At 39.0% G+C, this 24,978-nt stretch overlaps 2 protein-coding genes across 4 annotated transcripts in view; one reads left to right on the top strand and one right to left on the bottom strand.

Moving 5' to 3' along the window:
* STAB2 (stabilin 2) overlaps positions 1-3,510 on the top strand; it is an 86,527-nt gene extending 83,017 nt beyond the window's left edge. For all 3 annotated transcript variants that reach the window (XM_032687859.1, XM_032687860.1, XM_032687858.1), the window contains one exon: positions 581-3,510. In XM_032687859.1, coding sequence (XP_032543750.1) covers positions 581-631 — 51 coding nt within the window. In that variant the 3' untranslated portion in view covers positions 632-3,510. The remainder of the gene's footprint in view (positions 1-580) is intronic.
* On the bottom strand, positions 2,751-23,837 carry NT5DC3 (5'-nucleotidase domain containing 3). Its single transcript, XM_032687862.1, has 14 exons — positions 23,708-23,837; positions 20,477-20,661; positions 17,466-17,540; positions 16,986-17,041; positions 13,330-13,420; positions 11,689-11,826; positions 10,112-10,172; positions 9,785-9,887; positions 9,542-9,643; positions 8,470-8,551; positions 8,056-8,142; positions 6,734-6,874; positions 6,313-6,377; positions 2,751-5,216 (listed from the first exon to the last, which is right to left on the bottom strand). The coding sequence occupies exons 1-14, from the start codon at positions 23,757-23,759 to the stop codon at positions 4,955-4,957; spliced, it is 1,500 nt and encodes a 499-aa protein (XP_032543753.1). The 5' UTR covers positions 23,760-23,837; the 3' UTR covers positions 2,751-4,954.
* Positions 23,838-24,978: the final 1,141 nt, after the last annotated feature.

The following is a 24,978-nucleotide window of genomic DNA, read 5'->3' as shown; positions in this document are numbered from 1 at the left end:
AGAGGGAATGACTTCATGAAAGGAAAATGTCTAGTTGGAAAAAAAGAGAAATTAATTCAAGAAAACAACATATAAGTTCCTGGCTCTCCTGTCTCACCAGTGTGTGGAATTGGGTTGTCTCTTGTAGCAAAACTGAGGCTGTGGTCTACAGCAGTATCTCAAGTCCACCTTCAAAGAGAGCTGAATTAAACTGGACTTCAAATGCCTCTGGATGACAGTGATATGTCTATACAAACTGCAAAAGCCTTCTAATTTTGTTTTCATGTCTCCTTGCTGCAAACATAGCCGAGTGCCATGCTAGCACTCCAAAGAATCTGAAACACAAAGGGGGAGGGGGCTGGGGACCAAGAGAAGAAAGGATTGAGTAAAGCCAGAGTATCTGAATAGCTTCAGTGGATACCCTCATGTACATGCAGACTCTAAAACCAAAATACACCTTTTTGCATCCAGTAAAAAGTCATTTGATGCAAAAAATGTTGGGTGCCAACTCCGCCACCTGTATGGGCAAATGTGCCAAGAAGATACTTTCGTTTCTTAACATAATATGCAAGTCTAATTTTCTTTTTGTTCTATTTTATAGGATTCGGATGACCAACAGCTTGTGATGAGTGGTCCTTATGATCAGAACTAAAGACTGAATTTGGCATGAGTCAGTTATTAAACACATTTCTATTTACAATTACTGTGAAGAAAACCAGCACCTACACATTACAGGGAATAAAATCTTGTTACAAATTAAAAACCAAAAAAGCCCGGCTTTAAGATGTAGTCTATATAATTCACAGAGTTACCAACCTCAGACGTGTTGGCTGTATCTGAGCAGTACCAACTATGAGTGCTAAATGCAAGACTGAGTCTCAACCAACCTAACCAGAAGCAAACAGACTCCTCTCTGGGAAAAGTAGATAACTTTCACTAGCCTGCTTTTTAACTGCTTTTATTTATTCTTCTTCACAGACTTTAAAATGGCCACAAACACACAGGGCTGCTAACTTGGCAAATATCCTGTATTTCTTAGTTCTCTAGGTCTGTGCTTTCATTTGGCTCAGTTACAAGCATGAAAGGCAATATGTGTTAAACATCTATTTTTAAACTGAGGGGATTTTTTTTGCTAGTGTACTTTCAGGTAAGATATTCAGCAGCAGGAAACAAAACCACCCCATCTGCCCCACTTGCCTCTGTCTTTCCTTGAACTTGAAATGAGATGTAAACAAAACAGCCATTGTACAAAGGGAAGTAGTCATTGAGGCATCTTTAGCAAGACATGCAGGCAATGTGAGAGCATTTAAATGCCAATCAATCTTTACCTGACCCATTTTTGTGACAGACAACGAATATGAACATCCCCTTACCATGCAATGCCCACATTCAGTTTTTTGGGTCCGGGAGGAGCAGAAGCTGCTTCTTCACAAACTGTATTTTTACAAAGCATAGCAGCAACAACTGTGACTGGCACCATACTATTAGAAGTGAATCAAATAAGTTCCCTTCAACCAAAATATTCATATCATAGCGATACAGTGAGAACACAAAAGAAACCACAAAACAAAGCAAAGCATGTTGCAAGCAAAGGAGGATCTTCTTGCTGGCAGCAGTAACACCCCCCTAATGCCTGGGGGGCATTAGGTGGTGTCACCCCAGGATGCCTACTGTCAAGACAAGATAAGCAAGCAAACCCAGGGTTGTTGATGCAGCTTTTGAGCACAACAAAGGGAATCTAACCTGTAAATACACCTGGATGAAACAGACAGACCAAAGTAATTCCCCAAACTTCTTCCCCTGCACCCCTACCTATGCCTGCTTTTTTTTTTTAACCTATATTAGAAAGTTTAGAACACAAATACAGTTAAGACACACACTTATGTATCCAGAGAATTTTGCAATTAATACAGATCATGTTCTTTCCTTCTCCCCAGTCACCCAAAATATTAACGCTCAGAGAGACCAGAAGATAAAGTCCAAACATTTATTTTTGTAATAATCATTAAATATTTTTATCACAAAAAAAGCCCCACAGTTCATAAAACTCTTTCTTTTACTGACAGACTATTCACTTCTGTGTTTTTGATAGAACAGAACAAAAATTTCTTCTTGCTTTGGTGTTCAAATGAACTATACTCTCAAAATTAATATAAAGAAACACTGCCTTTTAAACATGCTGAAAAATCTCTTTGAAGTCAGTAGCATAACAAGGTTAAAATAAGTAACACAGAGTGCCAAGGTGAAATCATTAAAAAAATGCAAGATATTTTTAAAAGTTAAAGAGCCGCATTCTAGCACTGAAAAATAAATAATACACTTCAATATTCTCACTTAAATTCATATTACATACAGTTGGATTGTTTTAAGGAAACATAACCCTCCCATAGTTAATTCTTTTCATGCAACGTTGTTTATTTCAAGAATTCATGCAATATAAACAATATTTTACTTGAGCTCGCTGTTGAAACATAGCTTGGTACAGAAGTTTGATTTTTAAGTTAAGAGAACAGAAGGGTAAAAGAAGAAAATCTTGAAACAAAATGCGTATTACGTGGATAACACCATCCAAGCCAATTAAACTGTTCCTGCTTAACACAGGAAAATTAAGCAAACAAACTGGCTCCTAGCCAGGTTTGAAAGAATAAACATCACAGAGCTATAATCAACGAAACATGATCAAGTTCAATAATGCAGAACTGAATAATACAATCTTCTTATTTGCTGGTAGTAAGACGGAGAATGTAGAGTAGTTTTGGTGGGTTTTTTTCCTTTTCTTAAAGAGTGAACTGAAATCTCTGGAGCATGAGTGGTGCTACACACCTGTAACACCAACTTCGGTTGTAGCTGAGCATTAGAATAAAGAACTGAAGGCAAATCGGGATATTTCTATCCCCACATTTCATTAACAAGTTATGCTAAATATTTCTTGCACAGCCTCACCAACAAGTCTCCAGGTAAAGTCAAACTAACTTCCTGCAAAACTTTACCTTTCCATCCAGCAAAACAGCAGGATGGTCAGATGAACTTCCTCATTTCAAGTGTATTCATCTGTTTAAATACACACACCCACTTCAGGCATGTTGCATGTCAAGTTTGAAACAGGAGCACAAGAAAACAAAATCCACAATCACCTCTGAGGACATCATACTGATTTCAAGCATACAGGAAAACTACTTATAAAATTGTGCAGACTAGATTAAAATACATTCTTTACTTTGCAAACATGCTTTTAAAAACATGAAAGATACTGTATATGAAATTCAATCTAGGTAATTGCACATAATACAGACAGCCTAAAAAAGAAAAAGCCAAAACGAGAAAACTTTTGGTCACCAAAAGTTTGTTTATCTGACAATCATGAGAAAGCAAGTGAAATTAAGAACACCAGATGCTATATGTTTTGTTAACTGTATGCTTTTAAAAACGAAGCCTTTAAAAACTAAAATTTGGAAGTTATTAATCATATTATACCTGCTAAAATGGCTGGGGTGGGAAGCACCAGTTAAAAAAAAAAAAAAACACAACAAAAAACCAACCCATTTCCTTTGGATCCAGAGAAAGAAAATAATTCTTACTTAAAAACAATTATATAGCAGTTCTATAAAGTGCCTGTTAGAGGAAACACATCAACAGATGTTTTCCTTGTGCAAAGTAGACATTTTTCAGCTCAAATCTTTGGAACATATGCTACCCAGAGTTTGTGTTTATGCATTACCTCCAATTTCAGTAATTCAATAAAACTTTTAATCTGCACCACCAAAACTATTTTTCTTTATGCAAAATCTGCACCATCCCTAATTCAGCTTTCAGGGCTTGAGCTAAAAACATGTCAACAGAAATACTCTGGGTTTCATTTTCTCATTTCTTAATTTTTCTTTTAACTCCTTTGCCCATTGTGCGTATTTACTTCTGACTGTAAAAGGCTATATGAAATACATTCTCTCCTAGCAAACAGCAAAACCACATTGCATACCACTGTAATAAGACACTGTTAAAAATTTTAAAAGCAGCATTTAGGATCAAACTAAAGCTTGATGGAAAGATCTGTCTCCACTTCGAAATGCAAAATGCAAGACCTCTTGAAATTACCTTATTACTAGAGAGTGGATATTTGAAGTGTTTTGGAACTTAAAAAGAAAGGTGCCTAAAACTTAACAAGAGGAAGCCAAAGCAGCCCAAGCTACTGGCAGTTTCAGGTTTAGGCTCAGGTCCACCTGCAGCCAAGCACAAACATTACAAGAACAGAAACTGCACAGACAGTAGAAAGAGCCCATCAGCCTGAGCCTGTCAGTGCAGCACAGCCACACCGACACTACGGTCACCAGCTCAGTTAGGTCAGGCTCTAGCCACAGCAGCAAGGAAAGGTACAATATGCACACTGTCCCTCTGAGTCTCACCCTGACCTGGTTATTAGCCGTTTCTCTCTTTCTGCTGTGCCTTTTGCAACCGGACGTGTCTATCTCGTATTGGCCTTTTTAGCCACCAACACTTGTAACAAACATGGGTAGAGCCCTTCCCAAATCTTCGTTTGCGAAGCCCAGCCATGACAATGACAATTGACTAACACTGGATTTAAGCTTTTCAGTGCCAAGATCCATTAGAGGCTCCAGCTGGAGTGCTGAAAAGGGCCAGAAGTGAGAGTACAGGTATTTCTTTGTAAACCACAAGGCTGCAGATCGAAGTTTCCAATAAACAAAAACAACCACCTCAGAACACCACCAGTCCTTCCCCTCAGATGTGCTGCCCTCCCTCCTGGCCTACTACTGTTTTGGCAGTCCATAATCTGTTCTGTGTGTAAGAGGAGTTTTCACACATCTGAGCAGAAGAGGAGAAAACAGTTACAATGCTTATGAGATTAAGTATGAGATACATCTAAACCAAAGTAACAGATTTAAGTGACTTAAATAAAATACACATACATTCAAAAAAACCAAGATATATTTGTCCATTTTAGACAGAAGTCACCAAGTTTTCATTTGATCTGAACTGTTTCTTGTAGGAAAGGTATTCTGAATGTACCAGTGCACAGCTGATCTGACCAGCCTGGAAGTTCATGCTGCAAAGGAGTCCTTCTTGGATAAAACGTGTAATCAGGCTCATAGTTCAAGAGACAACTCAGTGATGCCATGTAGATATCTGCAAATCTAGAGAGACGTCTTAAGAAATAAGTTGGATTCTCATCAGTTCTGAATATGCTTCCAAAATGTGCATTGAAGAAATTCCTGTTCATCTCTCTGTCCCACAAAGAAAGAAAACAGAGACAATGAAGTGAACACACCTGCACACATCTCTTTGCTAGCCAGCATCCAGAACCTGAAGCAAGCAGTTCCTGTAAGATGGTCTTAGCATTGCTCTCTTGTCATTTTACTTCTAAACACTTAAGTGTGCCACATAAGAAATTTTTTCACCCCTTGCACACACGTAGCCCAGATCTAGAAATCAGTTGTGAACAGAAGAGCTTCACACTTCTGACGTTCTGACAAGTTGCTTCTGACATCAGAAACGTGACATCTCAAGCCTTCTTTCTAGAGACTGTGAAAGAAGACTTTTACCTTCATCTGTATCCTAATGACATCCACTTGTTCCAAAGATAACAGACTTTTTTTAAAAAGTCAAATATTTGGCCAAATGCACACAAAAAGCTTAAACACTTCTTGGAATTAACTTCTGTCATTAGTTGCTGCCAAGCATCACTCCTATCTATTTCATTTACTTCCATGTTTCTAGGGAAGGTTGCTGCTGGTAGAGCTGATGGCCTTGCCAATTGTGCCCTTCACACCCCCTGCATTTAGGGATTACTCCTCTCCTTCGTGATAGCAGATTATTAGACTTTTAGTCCCATTTCCTATCTTTGTGATAAATCCACTGCTATATCCAGTCTAGTGTAGAGCCCAGTTTCTATGTATTCTAAAACATATTACATGTCATCTGAAGAAATCATCTAAAAAACCAAAAAAGTAACCTAAGCCTTGACAAAGAAATACATTGTTTAATTGTGCAGAAGCTGTGTAATCAACAATGACAGCTGAACACAGAGGGAGAGGAAAACCAAAATGAGAAAAGTATTTGATTTGATGTTACCCTTTCATGCAGAGAAGTAATATCTGTTCTAAAGAAGGGGAACAGGGAAAAGGGGTTCATATGGACAAAGCGTCAAAGGAGAGAAGAGTAGGTAGAATACTGCTATAGAAAAACATTCTATAAGGTCTGTAACTACCAGGGAATATAAATCAGGGGAGAGAGAAATTCTGAAAAAACCTGTGGAAGACATTACATAGAACCCTTGGCTATCAGTAAGCATATTTCAAATCTTCATCTCCTGTGTCTTACCTCATTTCCTTCCTTTCCTTCTTCCATTCTTCTAAAATCATCTGAGAATCAGGATCACGGTGAACCTGGAATGCGAAGTATGGATAACCTGTAACTAAGGATACCCTCATAGATAAGCCTTTCCATTAATAAACCCTTATCAGCCAACGGGACATGAGCAATACTTCAGAGATCAGTATACAGAAGTTATCCACATGCATTTTAAACAAACAAAAGCAGGAATTGATCCAGGCTAACCAGTGGAGGAAGGGGATGAGATTTGGAGAAAACTCAACTAGCCACACAAATAACTGCATTTATTTATCTACAGGCAAACACTTCAATGAGACTCAAAGCACTTGCAACATCGATGTCCAGCATGTAGAAACTTGGTTGGATCCCTTCTGCTACACAGAGCCGATTACACACACACAGAACAAACCTGCATGTGTTCCAATAATCCTGTCAAGGTTTGCAGCCAGGTCATGGTTTGAATGTACTTCTCTGTGTTCATGATTTTAATCTCTGACCGTAACTCTGGAATAATTGCACCAGTGCGCCAGCCATGCTTCAGGGTCAAGTCCTATTTACCAAGAATTACAAAGTACAGGTATTAGTCTTAAGAAGAACTGCTTAAAAAGAACTGAAGAATTTGACTATTGTGTATCCCAAAGGGGCACTAATTGCTTCTTATGTATAAGCAGGAATATGAAACCGTGGGACTTAACTGTGCCAATAAGCAATAAAACTTAATTTCAAATTAAGCTTCAAATCCTGTATTTTTGAAGAGAGATAAAGAACACACAAGCACCCGCAAATAAACACTAATTCATTAGGTTTAAAACAAACAGCAGGACATTCCTCTTGTAGATGAAACCACTATTGCTGTCAGAAGTACCTGGAGGAACCATGTGTGGGGTTTGTGATATTTACCCACACAGTCAGCTGACAGAAGGCTCCTATCAGGAGCCCCAGCTATTCAAACTCCTCCTGACAGGTACAACACAAGGCAGATGCCATCTCTGCTTTCTTATCCATTGTGCCAGACTAGAACACAGTTGCATCCTCCTTTTTTTGATCCTCAGTCTTCTGAAGCACCCAAACTTACTCTTCTTTTTGAAAGTAGACTGGGGAAAAAAACGTTAACATTATCTGCTGCTGAAACATGTTACCATAGCTTGGCAGTGGAAAAGTCCTATCCAGGCATTCATATGATATCAATTACAAAACACTTAGATGGTGTTCACTTACCCTAAATTAACAGCTAAAATACATTTTCTCATAAAGTAGTAAGAAAATGCTCGGAGAGTTGGGATACAAACCAGAGCAAAGTCTTAAGAAGGAAGTTTACCATTAGTGACAGGAAGATTTCCTCTTGCATTCAAAACAGAAATTCATTCAGCTCATATTACAGTTGGCAGTAAATGTCATCCAAATCACGCGTATCCTGTATATTTGGATATCTGTTTACTCTGCTACGTCTGACACAATCAGTATCTGGATGAGGTATACAAACTCACATTCCTGACCACAGCTAGTAAACAAGTTAAATGCTACAAGTCAGGTGGAAAACATGGTTGGCCTTTAAAGAAACCAATGTTCTTCACTGCAGAAAAAAGCAATATGGCTTAACCACAAACCAAATTTTGTTGTATTTCAAAATCTCAAATGAAAATGTGTTATACTGAATAATTGGGGAGGGAGAGAGGAAAACTAACAAAAAGCCTCTTCTTTTATCTTATTTTGTGAAAGCAAACTACTTACTGCCAAGTCACTGTATATGTGGTCACCAAAATAGAGCACCTTAGAGCCCCTCCAGCCAGTAAGCTTCAGAAATTCATACAAGTTACCCTGCAGAAACAATGACATGTACATTGCAGAAGCATAAAACTTGCATGAAAAAGGTATTTAGTACACCCCTAAAAACATTTTCATATCATTAATCTTGTTCTCAGTTTACATATTATGAAGCCCAAATTTTACAAGTGGTTTTCAGTAATACTATCACTTCAAGAGGCAAGGACATACAATACCAACAATGAATTTCTACAATTTCAGACGTGAAAATAACTGTCTCAAAGAACATATTACATTTTAGAAGCTTTTATGTCTAAAGAAGGTTGGGATTCTAGGAAATAGGTGTTAAAGTTGAACCAAAAAAGTTTATTGAAAGCATACCTGTTTGTAAATCTGACCTTTCTGCAGCTTGTGAATCTTGTCCCAAAGCAACACCCCCCTTTCATTCACCTTCCGGAATGGTCTAGAATAGATATACAATTGTTACGTTGCTGTAGAAATTCTGTCCCTTCTTAGGAAATTAAAAATCTTAACATTAACAATACTCATCTCTCAAAAGGAAAACATGCTCTCTAGCACCTGAACATTGTGTAACAGAAGAAGCAAGATTCCAAAACTTCCATTTTAACCAGTGAAAAGCAATGTATCTCTCCAGTACACCTATGACACTTCTTAGTTTGAGAACAGCTGTTGAGATGTAAGGCAGGGACCCCAGGCAGAGGGGAAGACACAGTATGAATTGTCTGCCAAGAAGGAGAGAACATAAAAAAAACCCTGAAGATGTGTAAAAATCTTGCCCAATACCTCATTTTCTACACATAGACAACTGAAGAAAAGGGTAAAGGAGTGGGGGCAAGATGTACAGCAAAGTTTTTTTAAAATAAAATGAAGAAAAGTAAAGAGGAAAAAATCCCACCTCCCTCCATCTCACTTTCAAATCATAATTACACATAAAGGAACAGGTCTTTTTCAAATGTAAGAATTGTATATGCACAGTACAAATGTGTTTACTTAATTGAACAACTAGTCCAAATATTCCAGTCTGTCAGCCAGAGAGACACCCTTCAAATATAATTTGTGACTAAAAAAAACCCAAAGCAATGGAAGACATTTCCAGATAAGGGGATGATTCTGAAAGGCATTAAAGTTTCTCATGTTTCTTAGGAAAGAAGCACACTTCACCAACTTATAATCAGATGTTAAAAATAGCTTCTGTGACCCTGACTCACTCCAGTAGCTGTGATAGCTCCTGAAACTGTCTTAGGTAAGACATGGTAAATATTTAGACTTCAGAATTGCATGTTGCTGGATTTTGTAGTGACCTCGTACAGGATTTCACCAAGTATGATTTCATTTTACGCTGCAGCCAAATTAAAATATTTCATAACACCCTCTACAGCCTTATATGATAGAATAAGCTGCTTGAATCATTCTTTACTGACTAAACACCCACCTTCGCTTATCATTGAAGAAGTTTGGTTTATCAGCCTGGACAATGACCACATCAAAGAGATCCCTCCAGTCCTTGCCAACTATGAACTTCATGCCTTTGTCCCTAGAAAGGACAGAGGGATATTAACAGTGAAGCATAACAGATATGCAGTTATCAGAGCAACATAATTAATTACACTGGAGAACCTCATTCTCCCCATGCTTTAAAAATGTATAGTTAAACAGAAAACAACTGCTCACTTACACAAAGCTGCTGGGACTGTTTGTGATGAGAAACATCTTCTTGCCATGATCAGCCAGCTTAGCTAACACTGCACGAGTTTGCTCAGCGTAGCAGATGTATTTCTCTGTCAAGATTGGGGAAAACACAGTATTAATTGAGAAAGTTTTTCAAAAGAATTTTCTCTGCATTCAACCAAGGGGTTCAGAACACAAGGCACTTAACAAAGGCACCTCTGACAAGCTTTCAAGCTTTAAAAATTTAGAATTTCTAATCTTAAATACAGAAGCCAGAAAGATCAGTATACTATCACTGAAAAAAGCTTTGATAGATTGTATCATTAATACTTACCAATATCTGCTTCAATTGCTCTGTACATTATTCCTTTGATATGGACATCCCTGATTGAGTCCTGTAAGGAAAGCAGCAGAGCACTAGAGAACTTTAACATCTTTTCAAGTATAAAATCCATGCTCACTGCATAGCAGTAGTAATTTGTTTTTAAAACAATTCCTTTCTCAGAATTGCACTTTACAGAAATGCCATGTAATGTTCATCGAACATATATGTCACCACTAAAAGAGTAAGCCTGTCCTCCAAGACACTAACTTGATAATTTTGGGAAGTACAAAACTGTATAGCAGAGGGGCTGTTTTACATAACTACTGTGAAAGGTTGCTGAGAAGGGTGAAGTGGGGTGAAAGCCCTCTGCAGCAGCAGAGTCACCACAGATTTCTAGTGACCTTTGGAGCAGAACACATTCCCCTCCTCTTGCAGGGAAAAAAAAAAAAAAACCCTAACCAAAAGTTTTACGTCTGACAGATTTTAGATTACAATCACTTACAAATGCCCCTGTTATTTAAATAAGGAATTTATGAACAGATGAAAGCAGCTAAATGCTTGAGCAAAGCACTCATAAGGAGCTCTGGAGGCATTTAGCAGCTCTCATGAGCCAGCTCTGCACCAGATCACTGTTTAGATCAGTGGCACTGCCATTTTGGTACTTACATGGGCTACGTCCTCAAAATCCTCAAAAAATACCAGTAAAGGGCTTCCAAAATGCTGGTAATGCTGAACAGTACAGAAATTCCTACACATACTTCAGCAGGAATTACATGAACTAGCCTTCTGACTCTATGCAACCACAGGCAGAAGCGAAAATTACTCTGGAGGTAAAAAATTTCTTAAAATCCATATGATCTACTTGGAAAAGTGAGAAATTCAACATATGAGTGCGTCACATGTGTTGAACAACTACACAAGTTGAATACAAGTCAACAAGGGGCCAGGAAAAGGTTTTGGATGGAATGCCTGTGCAGACAAATACTATCACCTTGGGCATTATCTCTTGTGTTCTTACAAAACCATGACATAAAATGATCTCCTCTGCAGGATAGATTCTGAGGAATCAAGAGGGTCAAGTTACTAGATTAGTACTAGAGTTTTTCTGGAAGAGGAAGAGAGATAAACAGGCTAAACAGATAGTTCAGAAGCATAAGATAGCAAGTGATTGTATACTAGCCAAGATGTAGAGGTATTATAACTGAAAGCTCCAAACTGGAATACCCTATAGCTTCTCACATTCCTGATAGTGAGAAAAAGGCTTTGTTTAATAACAAGCAAAAAAAGTCTTATCAATTTACAAGAACTTCTCCACTTTCCCCCTATCCACCCCTCAAACCTACAAAAAGAGCAACAGCCCTAAAGGATGTCAGATTTCAAAAAAATTTCAAAAGATTCTGTGTTTCTTTTCCAAGCTCTACCTTAATTTTACTTACGTTTTTAAGGTTATATAGCAATAATTACTCCATACAAAACCTAAGGTGAGGTATTTCACTGAGGCTGACACAACAGGTAAGAGCTTCCTGAAGTGCTCACAGAGAAGATACACAAATATAGAGGTTTACCTAAATCTTCAAAGCTACTACCTTGACATCTTTGTATAGATGAATAGGTTCATAGTCTATGTTGTTTTTCAGAAAATATTCATTCACACAAGAAAGGAGTCTCATTTCTGGCAAAGAAAATATATCCATGAATTGCTTCATTGTATTTCCTTGTGAGCTCTACAGTGGCAGGAAGGAAAAAAAAAAAAAAAAGGTCAGGCATTTGTCAGATTAAAACACTTTCATTCATTTCGTATAAACATTTCGGTTTAGTTGCAGATATTCAGGTTTTGCCATCCCCTTCACATTGCTTCAGATTCTTCTTGAACTAAGACCTTTGATAAAGTATCTCCAACAAAAGCATTGTGATTAATTCTTCAAATAAATCCAACTCATCACTCTTAAAAGCAGTATTTTAATTCATAAAAACAAGACAGCGCTCAGCTTAAAGTCAAGAAAAGCCTTTAGAGGTCTTCACTAGAAATCTCCACTTCTGCAAATAAGGAGCACTGGGTACTGTGATGGGGAATAAAGGTTTTCTTATTTGTTTGGGGTTTTTTTAGTAAGTGGAATACTGATTGGGATTGCAAAACAATTCACCTCCTTAAAATAAGATAATAAAAAGTTTTAAGAATCTACAACAGCTAATGCAGCAACAAGGGAAGAGATTTCTAGTCTGTAAAAGCTATAATGATAGTTATATCACCCTCACAGTAAAGGAAGGTCATCTTCCTGATGAGGAAGCACCCTGTGTTTCAGTTTGTCTCTCTTGCCTCTTGTCCTGTCACTCTCCTTTCCAAGATGTAAGAAAGTATAGGCCTAAAGAGACCAAGGCATCCCACAGGGAATGCCAGGATGATATTCACAACTGCTGCAGAGAACAGACTCGGGAATCCTAAATTCAGCTCCTTAAAAAAAAAAAAACCAAGTGCAAGAACAATAAACTGCTCCACAGCACAAAGAAGGTCCTTTCATGTCAACATGAAATTAACACCCCTAAGTAAAAGGTGTAAAATAAACTTGACTTTTCAGTAAAAAGACAGCACCATTCTTCATTTGGAAAAGAGGAAGGAACCTACTAGCAAAAGATCAATTTTCCTGAGAAAGTCAGATCTTAAACCTAAATGTTTCATCTCTTATCATTCATCTTTTGTCAGATCCTCTTACTATCACTCTGCCAGTTTGCACACAGGAGATGTCTCCACACATTGACTTGCTGCTACATCAGTCAAGCCATCAGACCACCAGGAAGAAGTACACAGCCTGGGTAAAGCACTAGATATGGTTCATTTCCCAGCCTTTATCAGATTTGCTGTGCAACACTAAGCAAGTCACTTGATTTTCTATGTTCCACTACCCTGTCTGAATGACTGGGCAAAGGAGTAGTCAAAGAAGAAACTATAAGAAGTAGGAAAAAAAAAAAAACTTTAGAGGGCAAACTTCACATCTAGTACTATAAGTCAATCACATACTGAGAAAATATAACCGCTAGTTATATAATGAGAACAAAATTTAGACACCACTACCCTCACACCAAACAAAAAAACAAACCATAAAAACAAAACAAACAAAAAAAACCCCAAAACACAAAAAAACCCAAACAAACAAAAAAAAACAAACACACGTGACAACAACAAAAAAAAAAAACCCACAGCCATTTATAAAGATCAGTTGTGGTTTTACCTTGCCATAAAAGTCACTCATTTGTTCTAAAGGGATATGGGAACCATCATACATTGCAATAACTTCTTCATCTGGGACAACACTGAGGCCTCTGGAAAACAACATCAGCTTTAGTTCAAAAGTCACATTAAAATTTTCAAGTAATCACCAAAGTCCAACAGATTAACACTTAGACCTGGACCTTATTAAAATACTAATAATGTCACAGGAACACTTTTGTCTATAAGCTAAACCAGCATCTTTTCTTACCGAACAAGCAACATTTTAACAGACTGATACACACAGAACACATTCCAATTTTAACTTTAAAATTTAACTTTACTTTCTTACAGGAAAAGAGCTAATTAGTCCATTGAAATTATGCCTCAAGGGTTTGTAAGTAGCTAGAGCTTACAGTTTCTTATCACAAAGTAATTTCTCTCTGCCTTCCCTTCACAGAGTATCGATGATGTGATAGTGTTTAAACCAGATTATTCTGCATCATGACCTTGAAGATTCAAGAAAAACATATACAGCCTTTAACTAAATAAGAATTTGTTTTAAACTGTATCAACATTTCAGTTTCACAAAACTTAAGATTACTTGAAGGACGGTTGACAAGTAATTAAAACATAAAAAAATACAACAACAAATAGGGAACAAGGAGATATGATCTCTCCTCAGAGTTTCTTTATGAACTATTAAGAGAGTAAAGGCTTTGGTTTGGTTTATATGTTTGCAGCATCAAGCATCTTTTATTAAAGCATCTAAAACACTGCAGGCATGCAAATATCCTCACCAAAGGACACAGAAGTGTTGAGATTTTGCTTAGGAATAAAAAACACAAATGAAAACCAGATCAGCCAGTCTCTTTTTTTCTATGCCTACTTATGGTGTTTTGCAGCTTTTTAAAACAGGCTGTTATTCAGTGCCTCCTTTTCCTGGTCTCACCAAGAAGTGTTTTCAGGCATTAAAAAATAAATAAATAAATTGATTAGCCTAGTACTTTCAGTGCTTATCATCCACACAAGCTTTGTAGTGAAAAGGCATGATACATCAACTTCCTCAGGGCTTCTATGGTAGCAGAGTCCCACATTAACCAGCTCCTTTACTGCTCTTGTCAATGCTACACTGACTGGTACAAAACTCTGAGCTATTCCTGGCAGGACTCCACCATTCAAGTCAGTATTGCACACAAACAGGGCAGATAATACTTTGGTTTTGTAACATAAAGAGTTCAACATCATCCATTCCACAGCAGAAAACACAAATGTTAAATGCAACCAAATGTTAAAAGGATACCAAGTAATACCATCAGAACTGAGAAGGTACCTTCTGGTCTGCAGACAGCTATGCCAAGTGGTATTTGAATACTGCTAAAGAAAACACTTGTGGATCTGTAACTACTTAAGCACAAATCAAGAGAGGACAACTGTGAAAGCCAAAGTGGAGAGATGATTATCTAGGCAAAGTTGCAGATTAGTTTTACCAGAAGACTCACAGTCTTGACACAGTTCACAGTCCAGCTGTAAAACTAAAAAGTTTGTTTTATTTCACTGACAGCATGGACAGACAGCACTAAAAACATCACTCTCAACCTTAAGCACCGCTCCCACTGCTGCTGTTGGAGATGTGCATTTTTAGAGGGACATCAGAATTGCTTAAACCTCTCAGTGCAAATGGGGCTGTACACTTGGGCCAGTCTTTTATCTGTGTAACACGTACAGAACATAGGGAACAACAAAACTAACAACTACAAATATGCAGCACCTGACAGCAAAGCTCTGTGCTGGTACAGAAGAGAAAAGGTAATATCATTTTAAACAAAATTAAGAGAAAGTACTAAGTGAAATGGTAGCTTTCACTCTCACGTTCACAGCTTTCACTCTCACACACTCTTAAATAACAAGATGTGCAGCCTAGCAGTCCATCCAGAATTACTCTGGGTGACAAGAAGAACAAGGGCCACCAGCACTTCATAAATCTCAACATCCTTCTAGAGTTTTCTTGCATGGTCATCATGTTTTGGCTTTGGATGTGCCTTTTGTACTAGGAGTTGACAGCAACCTGATTTTCTGCCTCTTGATTCTGTCTCACTCTGAGCCATAACACAACACTGCTGGTGGACTCTCCACCCATTCATCTTCTCATCTAGGACACCTATACAGTTCCAATCCTACTATTGCTCTTCCTGACATCATTTCTCACATCCTTCAGTCTCTTTTTTCCTCCCCTCATGACTGTACAGGTGTCTAGAGAAACAGCATGCAAACGTGATTAAATCCTGATGACCAACTCATGCAGGCACCACCAACACATGCCATCCTTTTGTCCCCTCTATCAACATTTCTTCTGGTGCTCTCATACATACATGTTTCCATCCACACCAATCTTTACATTTCTACTACATACTGCTACAGATAAACATAGTTTTGGTTACCTGGCCTTTAATCTAACAAACCAGCATTTTTCACAGCAAATCCTGCCATCAGTAACCTTTACACCAAGTTCTCTGATTCCCTCCTAGCCCTGCATATTTATTATTCTTTGAAAACCACAACAGGCTTTGTCAGTTGAAACATACAATAAATATTCTACATCAGCACACACAAATAACTGGTATAAAGTTCCCCTCAGACTCTGATGATACATACAGAACACATTGTTTTGGTAGATTTAGATGTGTTGATGGTAGGAGCCATCAACTGGTCTATGCCATCTTGTGTCCTTTTTCATTTTCCTTGGCTTCTTCTACCCTCTCCCAAAAAGCATCTCAGTCAAATTAGTACAATAACAGATGAATGACTACGGCTGAATCATCTTGCCTACCTGCTCAACTGGCAAACAAATAAGTGATGAGCATATTATCATCATTTCATACTACCATAAATAATCCCCCACAGTAAATCACACTTCAAAGTCACATCATCTTTTGGTCCCAGATGAAAACTTTTTGTCCAATGACTTTAAGAAAGGTGGTCTGGCTTCTTGCTTGATTTAAAATCTGGTACTGTGTGTGGTGTTCAAGTCAGTCAAATGTGTACTGCTTCATTACAGCAAACTGAGCCATACTAAAAACTTTCCTGTCAAAGTTCACATATAGTATGTCTATATCATGCAACAAAGAACAGCACAGAGATGACCCATTTTACATCAATTCAGTAAATTCAAAAAGTGTCAGGCTGTGTCGAGCTTCCTTCTGCAAGTATGATGTGGTTGATGTGTCCAAACTTAAAAGCTCTGTGCAAACACAGCAAGACCTCTCAAATGTCTCCACAATCACACCAAAGTCACACTAACAGGCACTCTGTGACTATTTACATAGAAAGCAACAGCAGAGAAGTCATCAGTGTATTTTTAGATGTCTTTCAGCACAATTTAACAGCCGGAAACAAAGTGAGTCAGCACTATGTGACCAACCAGCCTGCCAACTTCCCCAGCTGGACCAGGGAATCAGCTGTACTGTATCAGTCAGTAAACGTGTACACATGTCTGTGTGTACACACAGAGGTGCAAAGAAACCCCCTTTAAGAAAGCCTACAATGTTCATTCACGTCTGTGCTTGTCAGGGCACAGTTCCTGATACAAAACCGAGATGTACAGTAATAAATGCAGTTAAAAGATTCAAAAAATAAGAGTAAACCTTCTTATTATAAATAGAAAATAATTTTACCCACCTGTAAACTGTTCCCAGCTGAATGTAATGAAAAGCATCGATCTTCATTAACAATGCCTTGCAGGAAAAAAAAAGAAAGTAACAGTTTTTATCACATCAACTATTTCAATGAAATTATTAAAGTCAAACCGATTTTACCTTTAACCTGTCTCAAGAACACCTGAGCACCCTCACTTCAACTTCCTTCATAGTTTCCAAAAAACTTCTATCAATTGCTTTTACCTGGGTTTATTCTGTTGCACTCTTAAGTTGCCTTTCCCTGCCCACCATGAGGACAAAAGACCCAAAATGTTTTCTAGTTAGGAGCTATTCAAATACAACTACTAATAATAATGATGCTTGCTATGAAAGAGGAAAATATGAAACAAAATCCTTACAAATCAACGTAGGGTGGAAAGTTGGAAGACTTAAAAGCTCTATTTATTTTCTTTGGTTGGGTTCTTAGCACTAAGTAACACATCACAAAGTTATTTATACATACCCGGTGTACATCATAATGAAGTCCTCTGATGGCAAAATTTGGATCGTAATCATATTTTCTTATTTCTGCAGGATACTAAGAAAAGAGAGCAATTATTTTAAATCCGTAGTAGAAACAAATAAAAATTGTTTCCGCAGAACTTTAAAAGTCTAAGTTTTCTATGCTTTTCATTTTCTCTAATTGTTAAGAGGCTTTTGATAGGCTGGTGAAGATTTGCAGGGACATATGTACACAGTGCAAGACGAGTCAACAATTTTTCCAAAAATCCAAGGTCATTGTTTTAAATCTAGGTCAATCATGGTACTTGAAGCTGGACATCCAGGTATACTCTGTAATGATTAACTTTGAACATCAGCCTCTCGTTCAGAAAAGTTAATTTAATATATTCTTAATATATTTTAAAAACTCATTGTTTAGAGTTGTATGTGAATTGAATGACTTTGTCATGTACCCTTTCCTCATGTTCTTTACATGTAACGTAGGGAGCTCACACCACTATTATACAGTTTTCTAGCATTTTTCAGTACAAGCTCATTTTCAGTCCATTGTAATTTTGTCCTGCTTTAACCATAGGTTGCCATGAAAAAAAAAATGTTAGATGTGTGCCTGGGGCTAAGGGTTTTGTTTTTAAAATGTAAAATGCTTCGGTCATTTCAACAAGGCCTGAGAAAACTATCAATTCTTTGATTAACCCTCTGAAAGGCAATCTTTCATTTCCCTCCCACAGGCTACAGTAGTCCTAGATCTTGACAAATCCATTTCAGGCACATTTTTCACCCTATCTACAACAGTCTCCATGCATGTATGGCTAATTTACAAGCCTTGGTGGGGGGGAGGGTACATCATGCAGTTTCAATGGAGGCTCTAGCCACTCTTACAATAAATAAATGAATTGCAATTTTACCTAAAGTTTTTATCTTGCTGAAGAGGACTTACCCTGCAACTTACCCTGCAGACTGTGCCTGCATTGAGCACAGGCATATACAATTAAAGAAAACAGCCCTTTCTCCTAACTATCATCCCTACCACCACTTCAAGAAAACATGTGGCAGGCTACTGATCTGAATGAAAAACAGCATCAAAAGCCTACAGAGAGGTTAGAAGACATGAAGATTTGGCCAGGGGACATGAAGCAGAGGCACAAGGGACATCAATGAAGGACACACAAACGTGATCAATTAAAAGTTACCATGTGCAGAACATGACCCATCATGCAGGTACAATGAAATTTATTTCTGACTTTTATCAAATTTCTGCATACTTGACTTGCCTACTTTAATTCTGCTAGAAGGCTGTGTTTTTACACACATGGTAGTACATAAGAAATAAAGATTGAGCCTACCCCAGCACACAAATCAAAGCTTCCTTACAAACAAAACAAAAAAAAAAAATTACAAAAATTGTACTGTTTGCTTACTGCACTTTTGGTAGGGATAAACATAACTGGACTGAAAGAGCAGTCCCAATAGGATGGCACAAGGCCTGTATGCTAGGAAAGAAATAAACCCAAGAACAAGAGCTTACACTGAGCACCTGCTGCCACCTCCGTGATTAGCACTAAACTGATGTTTATTCTCTTGGACATACTTCAAAATTCCTTGCTTCCTACACTGCATTTTGCAATTTCTGATGAATTACCTCAGACTGCAATGACCAAAATTGGTCATCTTTTAGACTGACTGTAACAGTCATAACAGACAGTAATACCTAGAATTTTTTTTCTAATGTTAAATGCAAAAAAAACATTAGCAGCATAAGCAGCTACATAGATAGCACCAATAAAAACTGTTGTCCCTCAGTAAATTCCAAGAGGAGAATGTATTTTAGTAAGCTGTCTCAAAAAGTAATTACAGCTTTGTTTACTAAAGCTCAAGAGACTTTAATCAAGAATCATTTTTTTAATCATTTTAAACCATTTCAATTTTTGTCTATAAGAAGAAATCTTGACTCCTACAGTAACACTGTTTTTCACAAGAACCACACAGCTTTAATAAAAGGTATTTACACATCCTACAGAAAACACTACTAAGGCACTATCATGCCAAAATTGTAGGGGGATCAAGCTGTGTACGCTTGTAGCACCCACGAAGTTTTGTTTGTTCTTGCAACGATATTTATAGATGTTTATATATAGCTCCTAACCTTTAGATTCAAATATGAAAGTAGAATAACACCACCCATTCAGATTTAGGTTGTATAAAAATACACAAGCAGTTTTATTAAGTTCTCCTGCGGACTTTTTGTCTTTTATTTTTCCTGCAAGCCCTACAGTTCAATAAGCTTTGTCTCTTTTAGACCACCTAAAAGTGGACTAAAAGAGTCTTTATGCCAGCAATACCTTCAGTTTCCTTAGTCACCCATCTCCCCCCTGCCCTGCTTCCCAACACACGGCAACTTTTCCCATCCCCAAACTACACAACAACCAGCTCCAAAATGCTTGGATGTCAACTGGTCACCACTGCAAACACAGTGGCAAGGGGTCAGGGGACTACTGAACTGAACACTTACTCATATCCAGGCTCTGATTACAGTGTCACTGATCACGCTGCCCCTTCGGCAAACACAGCTGAAACGCCTGGTGCACACAGAGCACCTTGCAAGCACACAGTGCAGTCACAGACCTGCTCAGAAGTCAATCTAAAAATACTCCACATGGAAATTAATCACTGCACTCACAGCAGTGGATAAAACAGTAATGGTAACTTTGAAGCTTTTTATTCATTAATGTGACTCCAATAAATGACAGTCAGGAACAAACAACAAACCACACCACCACATTAAAAAATAAGACAAAAATAACCGTACTCCTTAACAGACTGTGCTCTGCTCAAAACTGCAGCTCAGAATAAACCAGCACTTCTGTTGTTCATATGTAGCTGTTGTACAAAATGTGCTACAAGGGAGACAAGCTACGACTGAGGTATGAAAAGATGAGTTATGCCTCTCAGTCAGAAATTATTTATTATACTCTTTATTCATAAATTCATTGTTATTCCACTAATTTTACTCACCCGATGTTCATTGATAAGAAGATCTCGAGCAGCATTGAATATCAGCGTGTGCAAATGTTTAGAATAAAAGACCAACGTGTAGTCATAATCAAAACCATAAATTTCAATGTCCGACAGGCTCATTTCATTGTTTGAAAAAATAGCATCTGGATTCAGCATGTTACTCATAATTGAAGGAACCAACTCTGTGAACAGAAAAAAAAAAGTTACATCAGCCTTGCAGTTTTATTTAAATAAAGACAAAGAAATCCATTAGCAACTGCTAAATATAGATAAATGATGATGGAAACTACCAAACTAATTCACACTAAGCAGTTATTCCTTAACAATATGATGCTATTGAACATGCTGTCCCAAACTTGTCGGGATGACCTATAGTTTTTATTTGAAGTACACTTTTATCTGCACAGTCCAAGTTGGAGAGAAAATGCATTTTGCCATCTTGCTTATCAGAGAATGGTAGACGTAATTTCTTGCTAACTCTGTTAACATATTTATTAATGCTTTTGAAAATTAATTTGGAGTTGGAGAATGACATTATTATTATTATTATAACTACTCCTCTAGGAACCTTGTCTTCTCCTCCCATTACTTAGTCCAGCTCCTGCCACAGAAGCAGAACTGACATTGTTTTAATTTTAATTTGACATTGCTTTATTTATTTTTTTTTGCTTCACCATTTCAAGGTTACCATATTACTTATTTGAGTTCGAGTTCAGTAAACTTTATATGACTGCCATAGTTTCAAAACAACTGTTATATACACACTGCTATGCTTACTAACCTTCTAGCAAATCAGGAAACCAAAAACATTCTGCTTATTCTCTACTTAACATGCCTAGAGTGTGTAAACCACTTCCATTTTTAAGGCTGTTTCTCTTGATATTTGATGGAAAAGTATACAGAGAAGTTAAGTCCATAACATATCAAGTAACTTCAGACCAACACCAATGTCAGTACTAAACATTAAGAATGTTTACATTTCTTCTTTAGAAAACTTGAAACAGCAACATTAGGAGGCTAAATACTACTCTCCTGTCAGCATAAAACATGAGTAAGTTTTCCTTCCTTCCTTTCTCATAGACTATCTTTATATATTCCAGACTTCCCTACTAGTGGAAAAAAAAAAAAAAAAGGGGAACTATCATCTTAAATCTGTGCTTGGAAGGGTGAGTTTCAAGGGAATATGGTCTGTTTGGTTACTTTCTATATAGTTTTAAAAGGAATTGATCAAGTTTATCTCAACACCTTCAGCTCTGAGTACAGATCACTACATGTTCCACCACCAGAGGAAACCATCTCAACAAGGTGGGGGTAGGTGTGGAGACTCCAGGTCTGTTAAATAGCACTCCATTTTGAAAACTCTGGCCAACTCATGGAATGGGAAATTACACTTCTTTTGTAAAAGCAATGCCTTTAACTGCTGCACAGTTGACAGGCAGATATAGTAAGAAACGTAGAGATGGCCAATCACAGTCAGTAATCTGAAACCATTCAACTTTATCAGATGCAGATACCCAAGTCTTTTAATTTTTAAGAGAGGAAGAAAGGCAAATTCACTGAGTTTAATTCCAGATTTCAAATAAAGCCCAGGAATCATATCAAATGGTATTTGACATGCTACAATCAAGGCAAATACTCTTCCTCTATAAAAAGAGCCATGAATCGTTCAATTAACTTCAAGACATAAGCGTATTTTTTGTGAACTTCTAAAATCACATTACAATACCCATTTCTGTATTACAGTTAAAGTATTTTTTCAAATGGCAATTGTTCAGCCTGGTGACTCAACCCTTGTTTTAAAAACAAAGATATTTATATAGCTACACAGAGATAAAAAGATATTTCAGCTAAAAAAGAGCTTGAGTACTGCCTATCAAAAAACAGACAGTGTAAATGCTTGGTAGCTATTAGACATTCTGGCTACCAGAGAGCATCCAAAGTGCTATAAACCTTACTTCAAAAATCAGGGGAGATGTTGAAACATCATCTCAACATCATAACTAAATGAAACGTCACATACTTGAAGCCATTGGACAACTTAGGCTGTAATATGAGTCTGAAATATTCTAGAAGCACTTGCCTCATCTTTTGCCAACTCACACCCACTGACCGACTTATTTTTTCATAACATTACCCTGAAGTATTATTTGGGTGTGGTTTAGAATAAAAGAAAGTTAATTCCCAGAACAGGAAAAGAAAAAAAGGTTCAAAATAAAAGGCATTTCTCTTTTTCCTATCCCTTATCTGACCCTCCAAAATCCCACAGCACTCTCTCAAGATCTCTAACATGGTTTTTAATTTCACTTCTGAAATGCTGACGCTGTTTTATGTTCACAAATGCTTTATTTGCACCCAGCATTGTGAAGCCCACATTCAGGACTCTTAAGTACAGAATAACACAGTAATTTCTTTTTATAAGGCCAAAACATGGGATCTAAAGGTTAGATCTCCTGCCACTATGGGACAATCTTTTTCATTTGATATTGTAGAACACACTCTGCCTCTTTCACTTTCAGGTCCCAAAAAAGATCACATATTCAAGCTTGCACTCGAGCAAGTATTACCTTAGTAATACTATTCCCATCAGAGCAAAGGCAGAAACAAGGAAGCGAGCAAGCGTTTGTCCCCTAGCTTTTTGCCTAGCTGGGCCAAAGAACAGGGCTCCCCAGAGTCATCCACATATTATGAGCATTTTACAACGCTTTACAGTGTTATAATGGAACCACAGGCAAAATGAAAAAAAGTCATCCAAAACTTCACAGGATTTCAACTTTTCGGAAGAGCAGCTTACTGCAGAAACCCCCTCAAACAGACGACCAACTTCTCGATTTCCTTTTTGCACTTGCTTTTCCCCGCACAATGCATCTCCAGCACCTGCCACTTTGCCCAGCCCGAGCCACGCTGCACGGAAGGCTCCTTCCTGGAGGCACCTCCAAACAGCTGCAGCCCCGGCGGGCGCTCTGACGGGCTCAGCCCCGCGGACCTGCCGAGGGGACGGTCCGACCCCTCTCCCAGCCCGGCACCGGGCAAGACCACGGGAGGGGAGAGCGCTTCGCCAGGCGCTGCCGGACGGACCCGCGCCTCGCCCCCCGAGCTTCACGCTGCCCCCACAGCCTTCGTCCTTCCCCCGCTCCCAGCCGCCAACCCGCATCCCTTCGCTCCGGGAGCGGCGGCTCCCCGAACCCCGGGACAGGTTGCCGGGCACGGCGGGGCGGCGGCGCCGCTCACCCTTGGTGACCCTCTTGGCCTCTTTGTAGCGCGACCACAGGTAGCTCTTCATGTCGGGCGACGGCTGCTGCTGCTGCTGCGGGGCCACGGTGCAGAAGGGAGCGGCCCCCGCGGCGGGCAGGGGCAGGACCCGGCACCGCCGCCCGCCCGCGCCCGCCCGCCCCGCCGCCAGCAGCGACCGCGCCGCTACCGCTGCCCCTGCCGCTGCCATGCTCGCACACGCTCCGCGCCGCTCAGCCCCGCCGAGCCACAACGCCGCCGCCGCCGCCGGCTGAAGTCACTTCCTCGGGCCCCGCCCCGGGGCCGCGCCGAGGCGGGAGGCGGGTCCGGCTGCGGCCGCAGGTGCGGCCCGCGAGGGAAGGAGGGCGGGGCGGCCGGTGCTGGGCGAGCAGTGGGATCCGGCAGGAGCGCGCCCTCGGGGCTCGCCCGGGGCAGCTGGGTCGGGACTCTCGGATCTGCCGAGCCGAGGAAGGAAAGCAGCGTCCCCCCATCCGTCACCGCCTCCAGCACCTGCTGGTCAAGGTCAAGTGGAGCCGCTCAGGGGATGTACCCCAGTTTCATGCCTCTGCTGCTCTTCTGGTCTCTGCTGTGCTCGGAGCTGCCTGGGGTCCTTTTACCACAAACGCCACATCAGATGTTTACCTTTTCAGCCAGCGTGCACTTCGGAAGTGCTCTTTACACCTGCTTACATCCATGAGAAAAACAAGCTCAAAACACAAGCTGAATATAAAATATAGTGAAACCCACAGAAGTTCTACTGCTGTCTTGAGGCCCCCCGTGTGCTTGTGAAACACTTGCCGCTGATAGCTGTAGATTCTGACAGTCTGAGAACTTGAGCCATATCTTTTAACACTTGTAAAAAAAAATATATATTAGATGATGCATGGATGAAAAAGAACAAAGCCCAGACCACTGTCAAAGAAGCCCAGACCACTGTCAAAGCAGAATTCCTGATGTGCTCAGAAACTCTTTACAACAAAAGGAACATATTCTTTTTCCAGTACAGTAAACATCAAATACAACTTGTTCTTATACCAAGGAGATCCACATAACCCATTGTCACTTATGTCTGGAAGTTACTCAGCCATTCCTCCCCAAACATCTCTAAATAAAACAATCCTATACAAAACTGAAGGATTTCAGGCTAAATACTACTCTGAGCGTTCTCTTTTTTTACAAAGAATGACGCTCACCTTATTTTTACAGGCAAAACCACAACAAACTGAAAGAAAAACAATCGACTTTGGATTTTGAAGTGTCTGTCACTGGGG

This window comes from Chiroxiphia lanceolata, chromosome 5 (genome assembly GCF_009829145.1).
Source record: "Chiroxiphia lanceolata isolate bChiLan1 chromosome 5, bChiLan1.pri, whole genome shotgun sequence".
NCBI lineage: Eukaryota > Metazoa > Chordata > Aves > Passeriformes > Pipridae > Chiroxiphia > Chiroxiphia lanceolata.
This window is presented reverse-complemented; position numbering and strand designations above follow the sequence as displayed.

Bases quoted from the DNA above. Each gene is read 5' to 3' on its own strand.
- NT5DC3 (XM_032687862.1), bottom strand. From the start codon at position 23,759: ATGAAGAGCTACCTGTGGTCGCGCTACAAAGAGGCCAAGAGGGTCACC. The intron at 11,827-13,329 runs GTAAAACCACAA...CTGCCACTGTAG, and splicing joins TGAGTGACTTTTATGGCAAG to AGCTCACAAGGAAATACAAT. The intron at 5,217-6,312 runs GTAAGACACAGG...TTTGTGGGACAG, and splicing joins AAGGAAAGGAAGGAAATGAG to AGAGATGAACAGGAATTTCT.